This window comes from Salvia splendens, chromosome 12 (genome assembly GCF_004379255.2).
Source record: "Salvia splendens isolate huo1 chromosome 12, SspV2, whole genome shotgun sequence".
NCBI classification, from domain to species: Eukaryota; Viridiplantae; Streptophyta; class Magnoliopsida; order Lamiales; family Lamiaceae; genus Salvia; species Salvia splendens.
The window spans coordinates 403628-422891 of record NC_056043.1 but is presented as its reverse complement, the minus strand read 5'-3'; the positions used below and the strand labels follow the sequence as shown (position 1 = coordinate 422891).

Sequence of the window (19264 nt, the reverse complement as noted above, 5' to 3'; positions counted from 1 at the left end):
CGGGGTGGGCACCCGAGATGCAGATGATGCCTGGGGTGGGTACCGGTGGTGCAACCCCCGACAGGGGGGTACCGGGGACGCAGGGGACGCCGGGGGATGAAAACGTCTATCGCCCCAGTTTTGATTTTTCGACTGCTTCTTCGCACACTTTGACCCCAACGGAGACGCAGTTCACGCAATTTGAGACTTTCTCCTTGGAGGAGTTGGGGTTTGATATGCTCGGTGTTCCGGAAACTCTCGTTCCCGCGGGGAGCAGTGCGGGGCACCCCAAAGAAGAAGAGCGAGTCATCGCAGCCGGGTGAGGATAGCCAGGTCCGGAGGAGGTGGACGGACGCTGAGAACGTCGCGCTGTGCAAGGCGTGGGTCAGTGTTTGCGATGATCCTCTCGCTTCGAACAACCAGAGGATCATCAACTTGTGGGGCAAGATAGCAGCAGCCTATCAGACATTTTGCCTGGAGGGGAGGCCACGCAATGGGGAGGATTGCCGGAAGGGGTGGGGCCGAATCAGGGCTGTCGTCTCCCGATTTTCGGGTTTGTACGCCAATGCCCTCCGCATGCAGAGCAGTGGCCAAACGGAGGAAGACTGCAGAAGGATAGCGGAGAAAGCCTTCCCCCAGCCCGGGTTGTATAAGGAGTTCACCTACTGGAACTGCTATCTTGTGCTGAACGACTTCGAGAAGTTCCGAGTAGGTGTCGACGCTGGCTGGCCGAAGAAGCAACGACTGAACTATACCGGTGATTACAGCAGCAGCAGCGGTGGTTCCCACGACCTCCCCGAGACGGCCCAGGAGGTCCCGACCCCTCGTTCGTTCGCTCGCCGAACTCGCCCGGTTGGGCACAAGCGGGCTCAACGGGAGGCAAGGGGGTCGCCGGGGGTACCCAGGAGGTCCAGTCGGCATCCCCCTTGGCCAATCCACAGCGGATCTCAAATTCTTTGCGCGTCAACAAACGCGCGCTTAGATGGTCAATACGATGGCCGAATGACGGGCGGCGGTGGACCCCGTGGAGAAGAGTTTGCTTCAAGCATTGCTCATGAGCATGCAGGACGAGTTGGAGGCGGCACGGAGGGAGACCGGCAGGAGTAGAGGCGGCGGCGACGGTGGCGACGGAGGCGGAGGCGAGGGTGGCGACAGCGACGGAGGAGACGACGACGGAGACGAGGAGTGAATTATTGTACTTTTTTTAATTATTGTAATTTTTTAAAATTATTGTACTTTTAAAATTTTAATAGTATTATTAATGTTTCCCGTATATGTCTCGGAAATTAAATTCCGTATATTGTGTGATTGTTAATTATTTCATTTTTATACAATTGTTATTAGTCAGAGCATCCACAATGGCGCCTAGCGCACCGCTGGGCTATGCGCTGGGCGATCCGCTCGGCTCCATTGCAGCGCCCGGATCGCCCAGCGCATAGCCAAGCGGATTTTTTATTTTTGATTTTTAATTTTCGAAACACTATATATACGCGATTTGCACTTCATTTTCATTCGCACCACTTGTATTAACGAGTACTCTTTCTATTGATGTGGCTGGGCTATTTATGATATGGCTAGGCTATGGCAACGGCGACGACGGAGGCGAGGGAGCCGGCGAGTGATTTTTTTTAAGTAATGTACTTTTTCGATTTTGAATGTAATTTTTTTATTAATGTACTTTTTAAAAATTTTTGTACTTTTTAAATTTATTGTACTTTTTTTTAAAATTATTATTAATGTTTCCCGTATATGTCTCGTAAATTAAATTCCGTATATTGTGTTATTAGTGATGTGGCTATTGATGTGGCTGGGCTATTTATGATATGACTAGGCTATGGCTGGGCTATTTCTGATGTGAGAGGAGGATTTTTAGTATTGATGATGTGGCAGGAGGAGTTTGTGGCTAGGCTATGGCTGGGCTATTGCTGGGCTATAACCACTGTGGATGCTCTGATGTGGCTAGGCTATGACTGAGCTATTTGCTTGTTTTGATGATGTGGCAGGAGGATTTTTAGTGCTGATGATGTGGCAGAAGGAGTTTGTGGCTAGGCTATGGCTTCTATTCCTATTATGGATGACCTAAAATAAAGAGAGAAAGAAAGATGAATATTAATAAGGGTGAGAAAAAATGGTTGGGTGTATTAATTGGAGAGATAAGGTTTCAAAAAAAATGAAATGTGTTATCTTAGTTGGGATAAACTAAAAAGGAAAACTTGTCATAAGCGGGATGAATGGAGTATAATTTTACATTAGTAACATCTACATTAATAAAAGATCTACATAACCATGATATGAAAAAAAACTTTTTATTTAAAACAGAAAACGATAAATTGAGTACTGGTTTATTCTTTTAACGTCAATCAAGAGTCGTAGTAAATTATATTAATAAATAAAAATAGTAATTTTGATTATCATAATTTACCTACCTCAGTCGTATGCTATTGTCTTCCTATTAATTAAAAAAATATTACTAATATCTCTCTCTATCTATCTCACCAAAGCCAACCATACCAAAAGAATTTGACCAATTGTTTGTGTAAATTGAATAATTTAAAATTTTTAAAAATGGAAAAACCGAAAATTTCATAATCAGTCAGCTAAGGTACACAAACACATACTCTCTCTCATACGAGTAAAAATTCCATGCTCATTCCATACCAAGTGGCATGATTATGTGGTATACCTCACCACTAATTTATTGACAAATGGAAGTAAAAAAGGTCCCACATGCCACATAAATTTAACTCCAATATAGTAAGGTAACGGCGTGGCAATTCTTTCATTTATGGAAGGTAGCATAATCCTAGTATTAGATATGGAATGACTATAGACATAATACTCCAATATCTCCCTTATAATATAAAAATATTTTATGTGTATTGCATTTTCATTCGGCCTGTGTATTGCATTTTCATTCGGTCTTATCACGCAACAAAGAAGAAATCATCTCCAATTCTCCATCCCTTTTGAATTCCATGGGTAAGTTTTCCTCCATTATCTTTATATGATGTATGTATGCGTTGTTTCACTACATAGATAGTGGAATATGTTATTATATCCATTTTGTAATATGTTTTTGAAAATACACATTCTTGATTTTACAATTGACGTTCTTCTATTACTAATAATTTCATTTTGATTGAATAATGATAAGATAGTGAATCCTTAATTTGAATTTATTAACATATAGTAGTATTTTTAATTGCGTGAATTTATATTGAATTATACATATTTTTTTCTATGACAGAAATTCCATCTGATTCCTACGTGCGTCTTGTGGAGACTGAATTTGTATTTAAACGTGGAATGACTTTTACGAATGAAGAAGAGGCGTATCAGGCCTATAATGCATATGCCTTCAGCAAGGGATTTGGTATTCGTAAAGGTAAGAAATTTTATAATCGTAAAAACGAGCTTCGAGGATGCATGTTTTTGTGTTGTTGTGAGGGATACTCAGAATTTGCCCCATCCGATGATAGAAAAACTGAAAGGTCACTAAAAAGATGTGGGTGTATGGCTCGTATTAGATTTCATATCGAAGGAGGTGTTTGGGAAGTGGTCGAATTCAATGATTTTCATAATCATCCTTTTGTTGAGGATAATCAAAAGCATTTGATTCGATCGTGTCGAAAAATTACAGAAACGAAGGGAGGCATTCTTAACACCATGGTAGAATCTGGGATTAAAGCCACAGAAGCTTATTCTTACCTAACAAATGAAGCGGAGGGAGCACAAAATGTTGGTTTTACTCTCAGGTATATTTCACACTCAAAAGATGATATATTACCTTATTTTCTTATGTGCTTCATTTGTAACTAGATATACATTATTTTTGCTTTGTAGAGTTACCAAGGTGTTCCAAGTGTACCTCAAATCATGTTTCCGAGTGACTGCCCCCCTTGATTTTATCTCAAGTTGAGAAAAGTATTTTGGATTGGTGAAATTTATTTTAGGTATCGTTGCTAGAATGTGAAGAAATACTTTTGAAGAGATTTTTATGATACTTTAAATTTGAACAAGGAGTAGTATTTTTATTTCTTTTGTTTATGAAAGTGGGAGACATATTATGTACTAGTTACCGACTAAGTTTCATAAGATTATACTTTTCGGTGATCTTCAAGTTATTCTATTTGAAATCATACTATTTTATTTTTAGTTTTTGATTTTCTTGTTTATAAAATTTCTTAATATTTTACTTGCTAATAATTGAAAACTGTATAATTTATTATGCTAAGCTATAGTCATAAATTTTATTTCTATAAATTTTTTGTATATATAAATATAAAATAAAGACAAATATTCTTACTATCAAATCCTAAAATAGCACTACTATCAAACAATTATAACATGAAAGTTATGTATACTAGTATGATTACTTTTTTTTTATAAAATATTACTATTATATTGAAGTATATTTTACGCCAATTCTAGGATATTATAAGAGAGATACTGAAGTATCAAATTTATAATTTTTATATTATAAGGGAGATATTGGAGTATCATGTCTATAGTCATTCCATATCTAATACTAGGATTATGCTACCTTCCATAAATGAAAGAATTGCCACGCCGTTACCTACTATATTAGACTTAAATTTATGTGGCATGTGGGACCTTTTTTACTTCCATTTGTCAATAAATTAGTGGTGAGGTATACCACATAATCATGCCACTTGGTATGGAATGAGCATGGAATTTTCACTCCTCTCATACACTGACTGATTTAGTGTATAATTAACTCTTGTTGATAATGTCAGAAAGATTATGAAGGGAATGGTAAGTTCAAGTCCTCCTTGAGTTCTAGAGAGAGAAGAGCTAGCTAGCCTAGAAGAAAGGCTCACAAGGATTCCAAATCTTCATAATTTGTATGCTTGCATTCCTTTTTCTTCATCTAATATTTTTACTAACTTGTAGATTAGTTTATTGCTTGCATTTGACACTCTTTTTTAATCTCTGTTATATTTGTTGGATGTGAGTTTTGTTTGAAATTCTTGTTACTTATTGAATTGGTTTTTAGTGTATTATAATATAATTCTAATTGTATATCATGTTTTAATGTCATATAAAGTAGCCCATAATCTTTGTTTAATTTTCACATAAAATCTATAAAATGAAATAATCTAATAAAGATTTCTTTAAGTCAAAACAGAAAATTGCAATTAGAGGAGTATATAATGATATAAACATAGATTTGCCTTTTATTTTCAATCCCATATTCGATAGAAACATGCAAAGTTTTCACCATTATCAATATTTTCTTATAATCAAATCATTTATTTCCTCTGAGACTTGAGCTCTGCCACTCTTTCTTCTGTAGCTTTAAGAGCCTCTCCATATATCTCTATCAGCTGCAAAAATAAAGCAAAGTTCATTAAAATCTTAAATAAAGAGCTCAAATTTCATGAATGCAAAAAGGCATGATAATAAAGAGCTCAAATTATCTTATTGCAAGGTTTTTAAGAGTGTGTGTGTGTGTATTTTTCAAGGGACAGAGATACTATTCAATCAAGTGTACATGAATGTCACATTGCCTTACCTCATCAACTTCTTGAGGAGTGATGATAAAGGGAGGAGACATCATGATAATGTCACCGGAAACGCGAACTAACATGCCCCGTTTCTCACACTGAGCTCCAAAATAAGCTCCGACACCTGAGATTATAGAGTACGGTAGGTCAGAACGTTGGAATGTAGCGTAGACAGCACCGTTGTTTTTGTTTAAACGTTCACCAAAACAACACAAGATATCATACCCCACTCAGCAGGAAAAAGGTCGTTAGGTGATTTGTTATCCGTGAATTCCGTCCCAAGAATCAATCCCGTCCCACGTATCTTCAGGACAAGGGATGTCATATCAGAGATGAGCAACCGGAGACCATGACATACATAAGTATCGAGTAGATACACGAAATCATACCTCACCAACAATGGGACTACCCGAAAATGCTTTCAGACCTTCTTGAAATTTAGGGGCTATTTTGTTTACTTGCTCAACTATATTTCTCTCCCTGCACCATTTTGACAAATAGCATTAAAATTTGTATATGTAAACAATTGAAACCTCAATGCCTAAATCTATTTTCACGAATTCGTTCTTCGTGTGTTTCAGGGCAAGAACGAAAGATAATTCGTCGTCATTTGGTCGTTTGAGGGTTCAAAAGATTGGCTAATTACTGCAAATAACATTTTTCCTCAAATTTTCAAACTTTTAAATGTTGTAAATATTCTACTGTTTCATATGTAGAGCGCCGTTGTAAAGAACATACTTGTAGATCTTGAGTGCTTCCAGTGCAACGGCACATGATACAGGATGTCCGGAGTAAGTAAATCCGTGGGAGAAAGAACCTTCAAACACAAAACCAGGTCAATGCCACTCAATTTTATAAATATAATATCTAACGATCTAGTAACGTTAGTACGAACCAAGTTTATTGCTCTGAGAATATATGACATCAGAGATTTCGGGGCTGACAAGAACAGCTCCGATAGGCATGTATGCAGAAGAGAGCGCCTGTCCAATATCGAAAGCAAGGAGAAATAAGTGAATACAGAACTAGCAAACAGTTCTTGCATATTTTTGTCGTGACACGAACCTTTGCTATAGAGACGAGATCAGGTTTGATGCCATACTTATCACTACCAAACATTGTCCCGATCCTACCAAATGCGCATATCACCTCATCAGCAATAAAGAGAATATCGTATTTCTTTAAGACCGCTTGAACCTGCAAATGTGCAACAACAAAAGTTCACACGTTGCCCTTTACTGTGAATTCGATTATAACAATGCATGGTGGCACGATTATGTAAAAAGAAAAATTCACCTTGTCGAAGTACGTTGCAGGAGGAGGTATCACACCACCAGCCCCCATAACTGGTTCAGCTATGAAAGCAGCAATCTGAAAAAATATAGATTAATTTTTAGTCAAACATTGTAAAATTAGGGGAGAAATGGAAAATCAGTATCTAATAAGTATGAGTTACCGTGTCGGGGCCTTCTTTGAGGATGAGGTTTTCCAAATTATTGGCCAACCTGGTCGAGAACTCCTGCTCCGATTCACCTAGAAAGCGTTTTTTGGTTTTTTCAGAAGACGTGTAATTGGGAATAACGTATAATTAGTAAAGGAATGCTCCACAACCTTGTTGATGAAAGCGCCAATAATGAGGGCAGTCGGTATGTAAAATAAACGGAGCTGGTAGATCAAATTTCTGGTGCAGAGCAGGCAGACTGTTGGAAACATATACATTGTCTGGTTAGTATTAAAAACTGCATATAAATGATGATTATAATTGTGTAAAATCAAAGGCGACGGATATACCCGGAAAGACTGGCTGATATAAGCGTCGAACCATGGTATCTGCCATGAAAGAAGATGTAAAGAAGGAAAAAGTAAGATTATAGAGAGTGTACTATAGCAATGTTTGAAATGAATTGTTACGATTTTGATCGAGCAATGAACTTCTTCTTGTTCGGTCTGCCGAGTGCATTGTTGTAATACCAAACCAACTTCACCTATAAGACAAGGAAAAACAGAAAAGTATTTTAAATTATAATTATTCCCATCCAGAAAGATGGAGATGAAAGTCAAGCCCCAAGATCGAAACCTGTGTATCATTGGCTTCCGATCCACTATTCGTGAAGAAGGCCTTAGCCATTTTGTTGGCTGTGAACATCTCCAGCAGTTCACTTGCTAGATCCTGCATTCAAAGAGAAATTTAAATGAGGGCATCCCGATTTTCTAAATTCCAGCTTCCTGAAAGGGTGGAAGTTGTCTTACCAAAGAAGGTTTTGTGGTACGGTTCCAAAATGAGTGGTAAAACGGCAGGGTGTTTAGTTGTTTTGCCGCAGCTTCAACAAGACGAGGCTCGTTACCACCTACAAGAACACCAGAGCATGGATACAGTGAAATACACGAAGATTGCACAGTCCAAGAGCTATACCAGCTGTATATGATGCTTAACACAATGAATTTCAAACCGATTAATAATTGAGAAAAAAAATCAAGATCATCGAACTCTAAAAAAAAAAGTGTATGATGCTAAGGCACTTTGTTAAGTATTTTTCAGTTCGTCAACAACCAAAATGGCATGTGTGCACACGCACAAATATAAGTATAGATTAGTTGACGATGAAGTGCAACACGTTTGGACAGGTAAGCAGAGGACATTCGGACGAAAGTATAATCAATCATTCAAAGTGATTGAGCTAAGCAGATAGCCAGAACTGAAAAATCGAGAAGCAGCTACAGAATAGTTAATATAGTCGAGTATTCTTAAAGGGAGTGTGAATACCAAGAGCAGTGCACCATAGACCAGCGAGAGAATCGAGATACTTTTTTCCGTTAATGTCATACACATAGGACCCCTAAATCAGACAAGAAAAATCATCATAATTCTTGGAAATGAAGTGAACGAAATTGAAATGCTGGGAGCAGCTTCAATCACAATACCTCTGATTTTGCGATTACTAGAGGGTTCACGTCCGTGGACTGCCATCCAGCCGTAAAGGGCGCCAGCATATCATGTCCCTTAAACCTAAGAACGCCAAGAGTTAGTTCGATGGATAGGGAGCCATTTCTTATTCGTGCAAACAGAAAAACAAAGAAAAACTAAGAAAGTAGAAAAGATTAAAAAGAAAAGAAAAGTGCATACTCTTTCTCGTCAGTTGATGGAACATCCTTCTGCACAGATGCCTCTGTACCATACCATTTCGTAGCTGTAGAAGCCCGAACTAAATCTTTCTGTAGAATTTTACATGCTGAAACATCTTTTAGGTTGCAGCCAGCCTGTTGCAATGCAGGTTACACATCAGAAACCAAGTTTGAAGACGTCAAAACAGAGATTTTCATTGTCCAATTCCAAAATCCTAATCTATGGTGCAGCTGAAGTTTCTGTAGGTCAAAAATCATAATAAAACACACAAAACATCGATTTCAGAAACGCAAATTGCAAACTCGAGCTTGCTGTGATTGCTCATTAGAGACCAAATCATTCGCGAGAATTGGCTTACAATTCACTCAATCCGTTAAACAAAAAGTAAACCGAGCCTAGCCAATCAAGCTTTTACTCGTTGGCCTTAGAATCGAAAAAAAGATGCATCTCTTCTCTCATTTACACACAGAAAGCATAAATGTAGGAAACATTACAGGCTGCAGCAAACTCTACTTCGAAGAGTTACGAAAATAAAATTGAACAGATAAACTGTATGAACTAAAAGCAATTTTTAAAGAGGAATCGCCTGCTTCAAACACTAAAATTTTGGGTTTCACTCAATCCACATAAACTCAGTTTCTCACTGTCAATATACAAGTACTATTAGTTGAATTTTTTATTGCTTCTTCTTGAGTCTTGACCAATGTTTTATCAATTGAGACATTGAATGAGCTACAAATACACACACCTAAAATCAACATGAAACAAAATACTACTACAGTAGAGAATCTGCAATCCCAAAACATAATTAGAAGCAAATTTATTAGTAAAAGTAAAAGGTCAATGTTTTCAAAGAAACAAGAGTGTCAAAACTATTCACCACTTTTTACTGCATCCCAACTTTAAGGAATCGACCAAAATAATCAAGAAAGTAAAAAAGACTGAATTTTGATCCACCAATAATTATTCTCACCCCCCCCCCCCTCCCCACCCACCCCAAGATTAAGATATTTTGGCACCCTAATTAGCGAAAAATCAAATTGAAGTAGAATCCTTAAACTACGAATTTGTATCCATGGAGAAGCAAGAAACAGAATTCAAAGGGCTATCAGTTACACATCTAAACTAAAAAAACACATTCACCAAAAGAAATTGTTGAAGTGGGATTAAAACCTGGGTGGCGTTTCTGAGAGCTGATTGAAGGAGGCGATACATCATCTCTCGATCTTTTTAGGAAAAATTAATCTGAGCTTGTGAATGTTTGTTGAGCGCTGGGGAAAAGAAGCATGCAGAGAAAAGTGAGAGAGGATTGGGAGCACAAGCATGTGTGTTGAGAGAGATTGACTTGATATACACATATAGAGAGCAATGACTCAGCTCCACATGGACCACATCACAATGCCGTCAAGTCGTAAATCGGGGAGAATTTGATCTTGCTTTCCTCCTAGATATACTTATCCATTAGAATAGAATAAATTACCCAAAAAAATCAACAAATTTGCTCAATCATATCGCTTTTAAAAGAGAAATAGTACAGTAACAGAATTATATGTTTGTTTTTCAAAATAAAAGTATGTAAATAATTTTAGATAGAATGTAGTAATAACTATTTATCCCTGGGATATGACTTGTTGATGATTGATTAATGATTTGTAGATGATTGATTAATGTGGGGGGTTATTAGATTTAAACAATCTACATCAAACTATGGAGTAATCATTTGGTTTTGCTGAGAGAAGATAAGTCAAATTTGGCCACCTTATTTTGTATACTATACTATACTATACTATACTTTACTATACTATCTAGTCCCTCAGTATCCCAGATCATTTGTCCTATTTTTTTATTTCGGGTCCGTCCCACATGATTTGTCTCATTTGAGTCTAGATTCCACTAACTCATTTCTACTCACATTTTATTATAAACTAATATATAAAAGTAGGACTCACATTCCACTAAATTTTTTAACTCATTTTTCATTACATTTCTTAAAACCCGTATCCGGGACGGAGGGAGTATCAAGATATAAGCATTTGCCATTTGGGCTCGAAAGTATTGGTGCTCGAAAAAAGTGTAAGAGATCTACTATTATTTGGTCATAAGACATGCCCATTAAAAAATGAGGTATTTTTACTCTTCTCCATTTTTAAGTTAGAGATAAATTTTCCAAGTTAATTGAGTATTTTTCAATCTCTTCTATTTAAAAATTTTACTTTTTTCACTTCTATTTTACTACTCCCTCCGTCCTTGAAAGTTCGTCCCATTTTTCTATTTCTGCCTGTTCCACAAAATTTATCCTATTTCACCTTTTACCATTTTTAATAGTGGACCTCATATTCCATTAACTCATTAATACTCACATTTTATTATAAAAATAGGACCCATATATCACTAACTTTTTCAATTTACTTTTCATTACATTTCTTAAAATCCGTGCCCGGTTAAAATGAGACAATATTTAAAAGACGGAGGGAGTATCTTTTACCTTATTCTTTATATTTTATTATCTCATCATTTAACTTATTAAATATTTTTTCTTAATTGTTATGCCAAAAAAGTGTCAAAGTTAACTCACCAAAAAAAATTGCAATAATAAAATAAAAAATTAGTGTGAGTGTGTTTGTACAAAAATATTTAAAAGAAGCAAATAAAAAAATAAATGAAGTTTATAGGAGTATTTCGGTGTGTGGTAGAAAGAGAAAAGGGTGGAGCGAGTGAGAGATGGTGAAGAAGTAGAGCGAGTGGGGCATTCATATCGAGAGAACCCTAATCTCCCAATTTGGGGGAAGAACTTCGTCGACTCGCTCAAACCCTCGCGTGGATTTGCAGTTCTGAAGATCCCTACTATAAAAATCGCAGGTAATCACCACTCTCCACCTCCACAACTACTTATTCCCTCCTTTTCTCTTCTGCTCAAACAATTCGACAATTCAACAATTTCTTGCTTAATGATTAATATCTCAATCAGCGGAAAAAGCTTCCTTCAATTCATGCTCCAATCCATTATCCATGCCGCTTTTTATCCATATTTTTTGTCTTATTTTTTCTTCTTCTATTGAATTGCCTTTTTCCTGAACGTAAGGTTTTCGTCGTGCTATAGCCTCATACTGTGTGGCGGCAGCTTTATAATGTAGAGAGCTGCCATTATAGTGTGTTATCAATGGCTAACTACTTGATGCTAAAATCGGAGAAGCTAAGACTGAGTAAATGTGGTTCCTTTTTGCTTTGCTGCTGCGAGCTGCCTTTTATAATGAATGTGCTACCAATGGCTAACTACTTGATGTTATAATTGGAGATGCTAAGACTGAGTAGTTGTGGTTCGTTCGTCTAGATTATGCGGTTTCTATGTGGAATTCATGTGTTGATTGAGTCATTTGTGTATATGGTCGGTCGAGTTTTTCGTTTATATATGGCACTTCCAAAAGTTGCATAGTGTATCCTGATGTTCTGTATAACTGCATTAGTATAAAAAATTTGTTTTCTTACTCTGAATTGAGTTTTAGTGACCTCCTCTGAGAATGAGCTAAATCACTTATGGCAATCTTTCCACTTTGTGATTTCCAACAGCTCTTCTAAAATCTTCAGCTTGGGCATTACTGAAGAATTTGTTGCTTGTGTAACAATGTTCTGACACATCACACATGCTTTTTCATGGTCGTTTTGCTTCTATTTACTGGTGTGATTTTGTTGTATGTCTGTGTACATAATGATGAATGTTGTGGTTGTTTCTTGATGCTGATGGTGGACTGCAATGATAAAAGGGGGTATGGGAAATCAAGGAGTAAAAGGACAATCTTACTAATTATCTGCTTTATAAATGGTGCTCCTTTTTCTTTTTTTCTTGTGGCAGTGAAATGAAAAAATAAACGCAGAACTGTGCAAAGCTCATATCTTTTTACTGCTTTATAGAGCTCAAACTCATGTTCAATTTCCAGGTCGCTAGACAACAGCTTATTACAGGAAAACAGGTTGGTGTGTCATGGATATAGATCTTAGGTTGCCTTCTGGTGAACATGATAAAGAATTGGAAGAGCCTAATGGTATTGTTAATATGCTAGACGAGGAAGAGAAGCCTCTCAATGTAGATGGAGTGGGTGAGAGTATGGGAGATGAGGACAAGTTGCATGTTGAAGATGTGGATGACATGAATTCTCCCTTACCTGATATCGATTTTAAAGATGTGACGATTCTTGAGCCACTTCCTGGTATGGAATTTGGGTCTCATGGGGACGCCTATGCTTTCTATCAGGAATATGCAAGATCTGTGGGATTTAATACTGCAATTCAGAATAGCCGGCGTTCAAAAACATCAAGGGAATTCATCGACGCAAAGTTTGCATGCTCTAGATATGGAACAAAGCGTGAGTATGAGAAATCTTTGAACCGCCCACGCAGTAGACAAGGAAGCAATCAGGATGCTGAGAATGCTCCAGGTCGTCGAGCATGTGCCAAGACAGATTGTAAAGCAAGCATGCACGTTAAGAGAAGGTCTGATGGGAAATGGATAATCCATAGATTTGAGAAAGAGCATAACCATGAACTGTTACCTGCCCAAGCTGTAAGTGAACAGACCAGAAGGATGTATGCTGCAATGGCTAGACAGTTCGCTGAATATAAAAGTGCCGTCGGTCTTAAACATGACTCCAGAAGCCAATTTGAAAAGGGCAGGAGTATGGCAATGGATGCAGTGGAGGCGAGTGCTATGCTTGAGTTTTTCGTCCATATGCAGACTCTAAATCCTAACTTCTTTTATGCAGTGAATGTTGGCAAGGATCAACGTCTGAGGAGTCTATTATGGATTGATGCCAAAAGCAGGCATGACTATCCCAATTTCAGTGATGTTGTATCTTTTGATACAAGCTATATCAGAAACAAGTATAAAATGCCTCTAGCTCTGTTTGTTGGGGTCAACCAGCACTACCAGTTCATGCTACTTGGATGTGCTTTGGTGTCTGATGAAAACGATGAGACGTATTCATGGATCATGCAAACGTGGTTGAAGGCTATGGGTAGTCAGGCTCCAAAAATTATGCTCACCGAGCAAGACAGATTTTTTAAATCTGTTATTTCAGATGTTTTGCCATCCACACTTCATTTTTTCTCCTTGTGGCATATAATAGGAAAGATTTCAGAAACACTGAATAATGTAATCAAACAGAACGAAAAATTCATGTCAAAATTCGAAAAATGCATTTATAGGTCATGGACAGAGGAGGAGTTTGAAAAGAGGTGGCGCAAGCTGGTGGATAGATTCGAACTGAAAGAGAACGAGTTGATCCAGTCATTGTATGAAGATCGCAAACTATGGGCGCCTAACTTTATGAAAGATGGATTTTTTGCTGGGATGTCGACAGGTCAACGATCAGATAGTGTGAATTCTTTCTTTGACAAGTATGTTCATAAGAAAACAACTGTGCAAGAGTTCATTAAGCAATATGATGCCATTCTGCAAGATAGGTACGAAGAGGAAGCGAAGGCCTCTTCTGATACATGGAATAAACAGCCTGCTTTGAAGTCTCCTTCACCTTTTGAGAAGCATGTAGCTAGCCTGTATACGCATTCTGTATTTAGGAAATTTCAAGTCGAGGTATTGGGCGCAGTAGCTTGTATACCTAAGAAAGAGGAACAAGTTGATGTGGTGGTCACTTTCAAAGTACAAGATTATGAGAGGAATCAAGAATTTGTTGTCACATTGAACGATTTGAAATCCGAAGTGTCCTGCATATGCCGCTTATTTGAACTGAAAGGTTTCCTTTGTAGACATGCAATGATTGTTCTTCAGATCTGTGGCATCTCAGCAATACCATCACAATATATTTTGAAACGGTGGACCAAAGACGCCAAGAGCAGATACTCAATGGGGGAAGGGTCCGAGCAGGTGCAGTCAAGGCTGCAGCGGTATAATGATCTTTGTCAAAGGGCTATGAAATTGAGTGAAGAAGGATCGTTGTCACAAGAGAGTTACAATCTGTCTCTTCGTGCACTTGATGAAGCTTTTGAGACCTGTTTGAATGCCAACTACTCCAATAAGAATCTTCTAGAAGCTGGACACTCTGCTTCCCCAGGTATTTTGTGCATTGAAGACGACATTCAAAATGGAAGTTTGAGCAAGACAAATAAGAAGAAGAATGCAACTAAGAAAAGAAAGGTTTGTCTTGAACGAATCTAAAACAAATCTGTTTCCACTTTCTATGTTTTAAACTCACGCATTATCTTCTTTGCAGGTTAACATGGGACCAGATGTTATTACAGTTGGCACAACAGAGAGCCTACAACAAATTGTACGTCAATGTTATTGCGTGCTTACTTTTCAATAAAAATTCATCTTAGTTGATATCATCTAGTAATGAGAGAAAAGAAATCCATCTGCAGTTTCACCTGCTACATTTCTTGTTCTAAATCATTCAATGTTTGAATGCTAGGAAAAATTGAGTTCTCGACCTGTAAATCTGGATGGATTTTTTAGCCATCATCAAGGTGCTCCGGGAATGGTAAGGAACATACTTTGAATTACGCAAGAAAACTGATGTTCAAATTATCTCACTGTCTCTATATGAACGGTACAGCTGAACTTAATGGGCTCCACACGCGATAGTTACTTCGGGAACCAACCTGCCATTCAGGGACTAGTACGTCATATTATTTCGACTAACAAAAAAAAGATACATTCTTAATTATTTCTGGTAATAATGGAATCTGAAGTTATTATCTTCTTTAGGGCCAGCTGAACTCTATTGCACCTACTCATGATGGTTACTATGGTACTCAGCCTGCCATGCCTGGAATGGTATCTTGTTTTTCTGTGCAGCTCTTTCTTTTTCATGTTGCTTCGATTCGTTTCTGATTTTCATGGTCTTTCCTGAAGGGGCATATGGAGTTCTTCCGCAATTCAAATTTTGGCTATGGAATTCGGGTTAGTTTGTAGGATGGTTAGCTTGATTTCAATTGTTCTTGCTATCTACCAATCTGGGCCTTACCTATGTATCACTTTCCATAGCAGGATGATCCCAACGTGAGAACTTCCCAGTTGCACGACGACGCACCAAGACACGCGTGAGAAAATCTGCCTCTCATTCAATGGTAGGTAATGATGTTTCACAGCTCAACCTTTCATTTTCATGCACTGCTCGGGTTTGGTATTGACTGATATACGTACACCATTGTATAGAAGCATGGCAGGCTAATTTGTCGAGCACGTTGGTATCCGTACAGACTGACTGATGCATAACAAGAGGCTGAGTGAAGAGTGTGTGCCAAATGGGAGAGCATCTCTTGATTTTAACTGTACAGTAAATGAACATAGATTGAGCAGCAGAATTTAACTTTGTTGTCCCTCCGGCACGGTGCTGTAGCAGCATCAGCAGCGTCGTCGTATCTGGCCGAGGCAGCGTCGCTGTGTTGTAACGATAGTAGCAAGTTGTATCTGTAGTTAAGTTACGGTAAATCTAGAATTCCTGTGAAGAAAGAGAGCATTGTTGAGTTGATGTTTGTAGTGTTACCACATTAAATATCTATCTATAATTCTATATCTTTACCTATGTAAAATTCTGGTTTTTATTATAAATATTAATCATGATGTGTTATGTACTAATATTATGTTTTATAATGAAGAAATTTGAATTGATGAAAACTAGTTGAGTCCCAAAAAAGGAAATATTTTATCCTTTATCAATATTAATTAAAGTTTGAATATTTATAGCAAATTAGTAGTAATTACGGAATTATTGGTAAAAGTTAAATCAGGAATGATATTAGTAAGATAGTAGTACATATTTTTGTAATGACTTTTATTATACTCCATGAAATGTTATTTTTATTGGTTCAATCAATTATGATTATATTCTATAGGATTTAATATTTTTCTATTTAATTAGTTACACACTACCTTTCTAGTTTCTACCACACTGACGCAAATATATATGAAACGATATTTTGGGTAGAAGTAGTTCAGCCGTTAATTTTGACATTCTAAAAATATAGTACTACTACTACTACTTAAAAATTAATCCCATGCTCACAAAATGCATAAATAAAAAAATACATAAATATATGAATTGTTAGGCCAATTACATCATTTCTTGCACAAGTACGGATTTGATCACGCCCACATACAAAGGATTAGCAAATTGTCTAATGTGAATGTGACATTGAGATATTCTTCACACACATCTTTGACTACTATTGAGACATGATAAAATGACTTCACACTCTCATCCTCATATGATCTATTATATGTGTGATGTATCGATAGTGCATATGGTTTCTAGGTTTCTTCCTTTCTATCTCTCTCTTATGCACTATTTAATCTTTTATATTGTGTATATAGACATACATATACAACGAACTATAAAAGTACGGAATTTATAGACTTATTTTCTAATGACATTATAACTGACAAATATACACTCATATAGTATATTAAATTATACATTATGATTTTATACATAAGATCGATCGAATGAGTCAAGATTCGAGTTCGAACACTGGAAATAGTAATAAAATTACATATATATCAACCAACGAATTTTGAATTTGACACAAAGTTTTGAATTGTATAGAAAATGAAAGTATACAAATCAAATGAGTTGATCGAATTTTCTCAAGTCAATGGTTCAATAGATACTAAGTATTATTCCAATGAGAAAAAAACAAAGAAGGATGAGATCATTGCTTTCATACACGATCGATATTTGTTGCTTCGTGGAAGCATCACCACCCCCACCTTTTAGCTTCACTACAAACCCCACCAAACATTTCATTTATGCATTCAATGTTTAGGTCTTTCTTTGACTTGTTCTATCTTCAACTATTTCATATCTAGAGTGGGAAGTTTAATTTACTTATTTTACCTTTAATTATTGAATATATAATCTCGATCAAAGGTAATTTTCATTGAATGGACAAATATAACTTATTTTGAAATCATATTACTATTTAGTTTACTATTTTGATGAAAAAGTTAACAAGGTAAAAAATGATAAGAAAAGATGATCTAATTACATAATCATGTATATGTTGACGATTCTTTATTATCATATTATACCAATAGTGGATTTGTTTGTTGGTAATGCCTCGTGTCTGCTAAACCCTAATACTTTTATAAATCACATAAACTTTAATTTCATCAATCGTCATCCATATATATTTATATAACTAAAAAACATATAGTAAAAAAGAAGACTTAAAGGACCAAGACTAGCTAATATATATACTTCAATCCAATGGCTCAAACCCCCCTCTCCTTCCATTGTTCATCTTCTCTCTCTAAAAAAATATCAAGAGAGAGAGCTCAATAAAACTATAGTAGCTCTCAAAAATCTCTATGGCTATTAGCCAAACCATGTCAAACCCTAGTGATTGGCTTTTCCAACCCTACCAAAATGATTTCTCTCAAATCAACCAAAACATCAATGCTTCTCCCACTGCTGCTCTAGCCAACGGCTCGAGCAGCAGTAATAATAACAACAACAACAACAACAACCACTTATGCCCTGAGGAAGGCCGTGTGGCCAAGCCAGCGCGAAGGCGGTCTAGGGCCTCAAGGCGGACCCCTACCACCCTACTCAACGCCGACGCGGCCAACTTCAGGGCCATGGTGCAGCACTTCACCGGCCGCCCTGCCGCCGCCGTCTCATTCGCATCCGGGCAGCACCCAATCCCCAACCGAGGAGGCGGGCCCGCGAACTACATGGACCACGTGGCTGTCGCGGGTTTCCACGTGCAATATCCGCAGCAGCAGCCGCAGAATATGTTTGTGATGGACAACGGCGGCGGTGTGCCGCCGCAGACGGCGGCGGGGAATGGGAATGGGATCAATTTTGGCAACTTTATGGTGTGACTTGTTGGGGGAAATTAGGAGATTATTGGTGATGACTTTTCTTTGTAAATTCTTTCTTCTTTTCACATTTGACTATGAAAGTTATGGATCATAGTTGGTGTGTGGTTAGGTTTTTTTTTTCTTTTGATTTTTTTGGTGTTTTTTGGGGGGTTTGGTTTTGTTTAATCATAATGTAGCATTCCTTGTTAGACTTTTGGATCCTTTTGTAATGAAAAGAATCTTGTATGTTGTGTTATGTTAAGTTATATGGATTGCTTTTGCTAAAGTAGATAGTGGTAATTTACAATGTATTTTTACAATAATAATATTATTATGAAATTTGTTATGGAATTGATAACGTTGTGATGCGTGTCTATTTTGTATGTTGATGGTTGTTACACTAATTAAATAGTACTATTGGCATTTTGTTGGATATTCTAAAATTATTTAGTAAATTATACACTAGCTATCTTTCATTCGTGTAATTAACATGAGATTGTCATTAATTCAATTCTATTAGCAACATGCATGCCCACCCGAATAATATTTTCATGTTTTAGAAACCTAAATTGTTGATCCTACAACTCCAAGACATGAACACATTGTTTAAATAATTAATGTTTAAACAAGTGGGGTGTGTCTTCACATGTGAGCATATAAAAGGGGCCACACTTTTTTTCAACACACCCACCCATTGTCCCATTCTAATATAGTACACATTCCCAATTAATATTGAAGCCCTTTTTTTTGTATAAATCCAAAATACAATGTAAAAATATCATTGAAAATATTGGAAGGGTAAGTACACCTATTCTG

The 19264-nt window shown here is 37.1% G+C and overlaps 3 protein-coding genes across 5 annotated transcripts; 2 read left to right on the top strand and 1 right to left on the bottom strand.

Annotated features, from left to right (window-relative positions):
• Nucleotides 1-5113: 5113 nt before the first annotated feature.
• On the bottom strand, nt 5114-10135 carry LOC121758910 (gamma aminobutyrate transaminase 1, mitochondrial-like). The gene is made up of 18 exons (XM_042154349.1): nt 9805-10135; nt 8632-8765; nt 8430-8514; nt 8272-8344; nt 7758-7855; nt 7585-7677; nt 7419-7492; nt 7299-7337; nt 7119-7207; nt 6964-7040; nt 6804-6878; nt 6573-6704; nt 6403-6490; nt 6246-6324; nt 5897-5987; nt 5733-5811; nt 5516-5631; nt 5114-5327 (listed from the first exon to the last, which is right to left on the bottom strand). Exons 1-18 carry the CDS (start codon nt 9847-9849, stop codon nt 5253-5255), a joined length of 1542 nt encoding a protein of 513 aa, XP_042010283.1. The 5' UTR covers nt 9850-10135; the 3' UTR covers nt 5114-5252.
• A 1199-nt stretch (nt 10136-11334) lies between these two features.
• Nucleotides 11335-16222, top strand: LOC121758738 (protein FAR-RED ELONGATED HYPOCOTYL 3-like). Of its 3 annotated transcripts, XM_042154127.1 has the most exons (10): nt 11335-11490; nt 12567-12599; nt 12690-14779; nt 14856-14912; nt 15054-15122; nt 15198-15260; nt 15350-15418; nt 15497-15544; nt 15629-15711; nt 15800-16222. In XM_042154127.1, exons 3-9 carry the CDS (start codon nt 12734-12736, stop codon nt 15686-15688), a joined length of 2412 nt encoding a protein of 803 aa, XP_042010061.1. In that variant the 5' UTR covers nt 11335-11490; nt 12567-12599; nt 12690-12733; the 3' UTR covers nt 15689-15711; nt 15800-16222. The 3 variants fall into 3 exon arrangements, with proteins under 3 accessions (XP_042010061.1, XP_042010059.1, XP_042010060.1); XM_042154125.1 differs by having other exon boundaries at nt 12567-14779; XM_042154126.1 differs by lacking the exon at nt 11335-11490 and having other exon boundaries at nt 11507-12599.
• A 1626-nt stretch (nt 16223-17848) lies between these two features.
• LOC121757193 (VQ motif-containing protein 22-like) lies at nt 17849-18710 on the top strand. The gene has a single exon (XM_042152708.1). It carries the CDS (start codon nt 17954-17956, stop codon nt 18467-18469), a length of 516 nt encoding a protein of 171 aa, XP_042008642.1. The 5' UTR covers nt 17849-17953; the 3' UTR covers nt 18470-18710.
• Nucleotides 18711-19264: the final 554 nt, after the last annotated feature.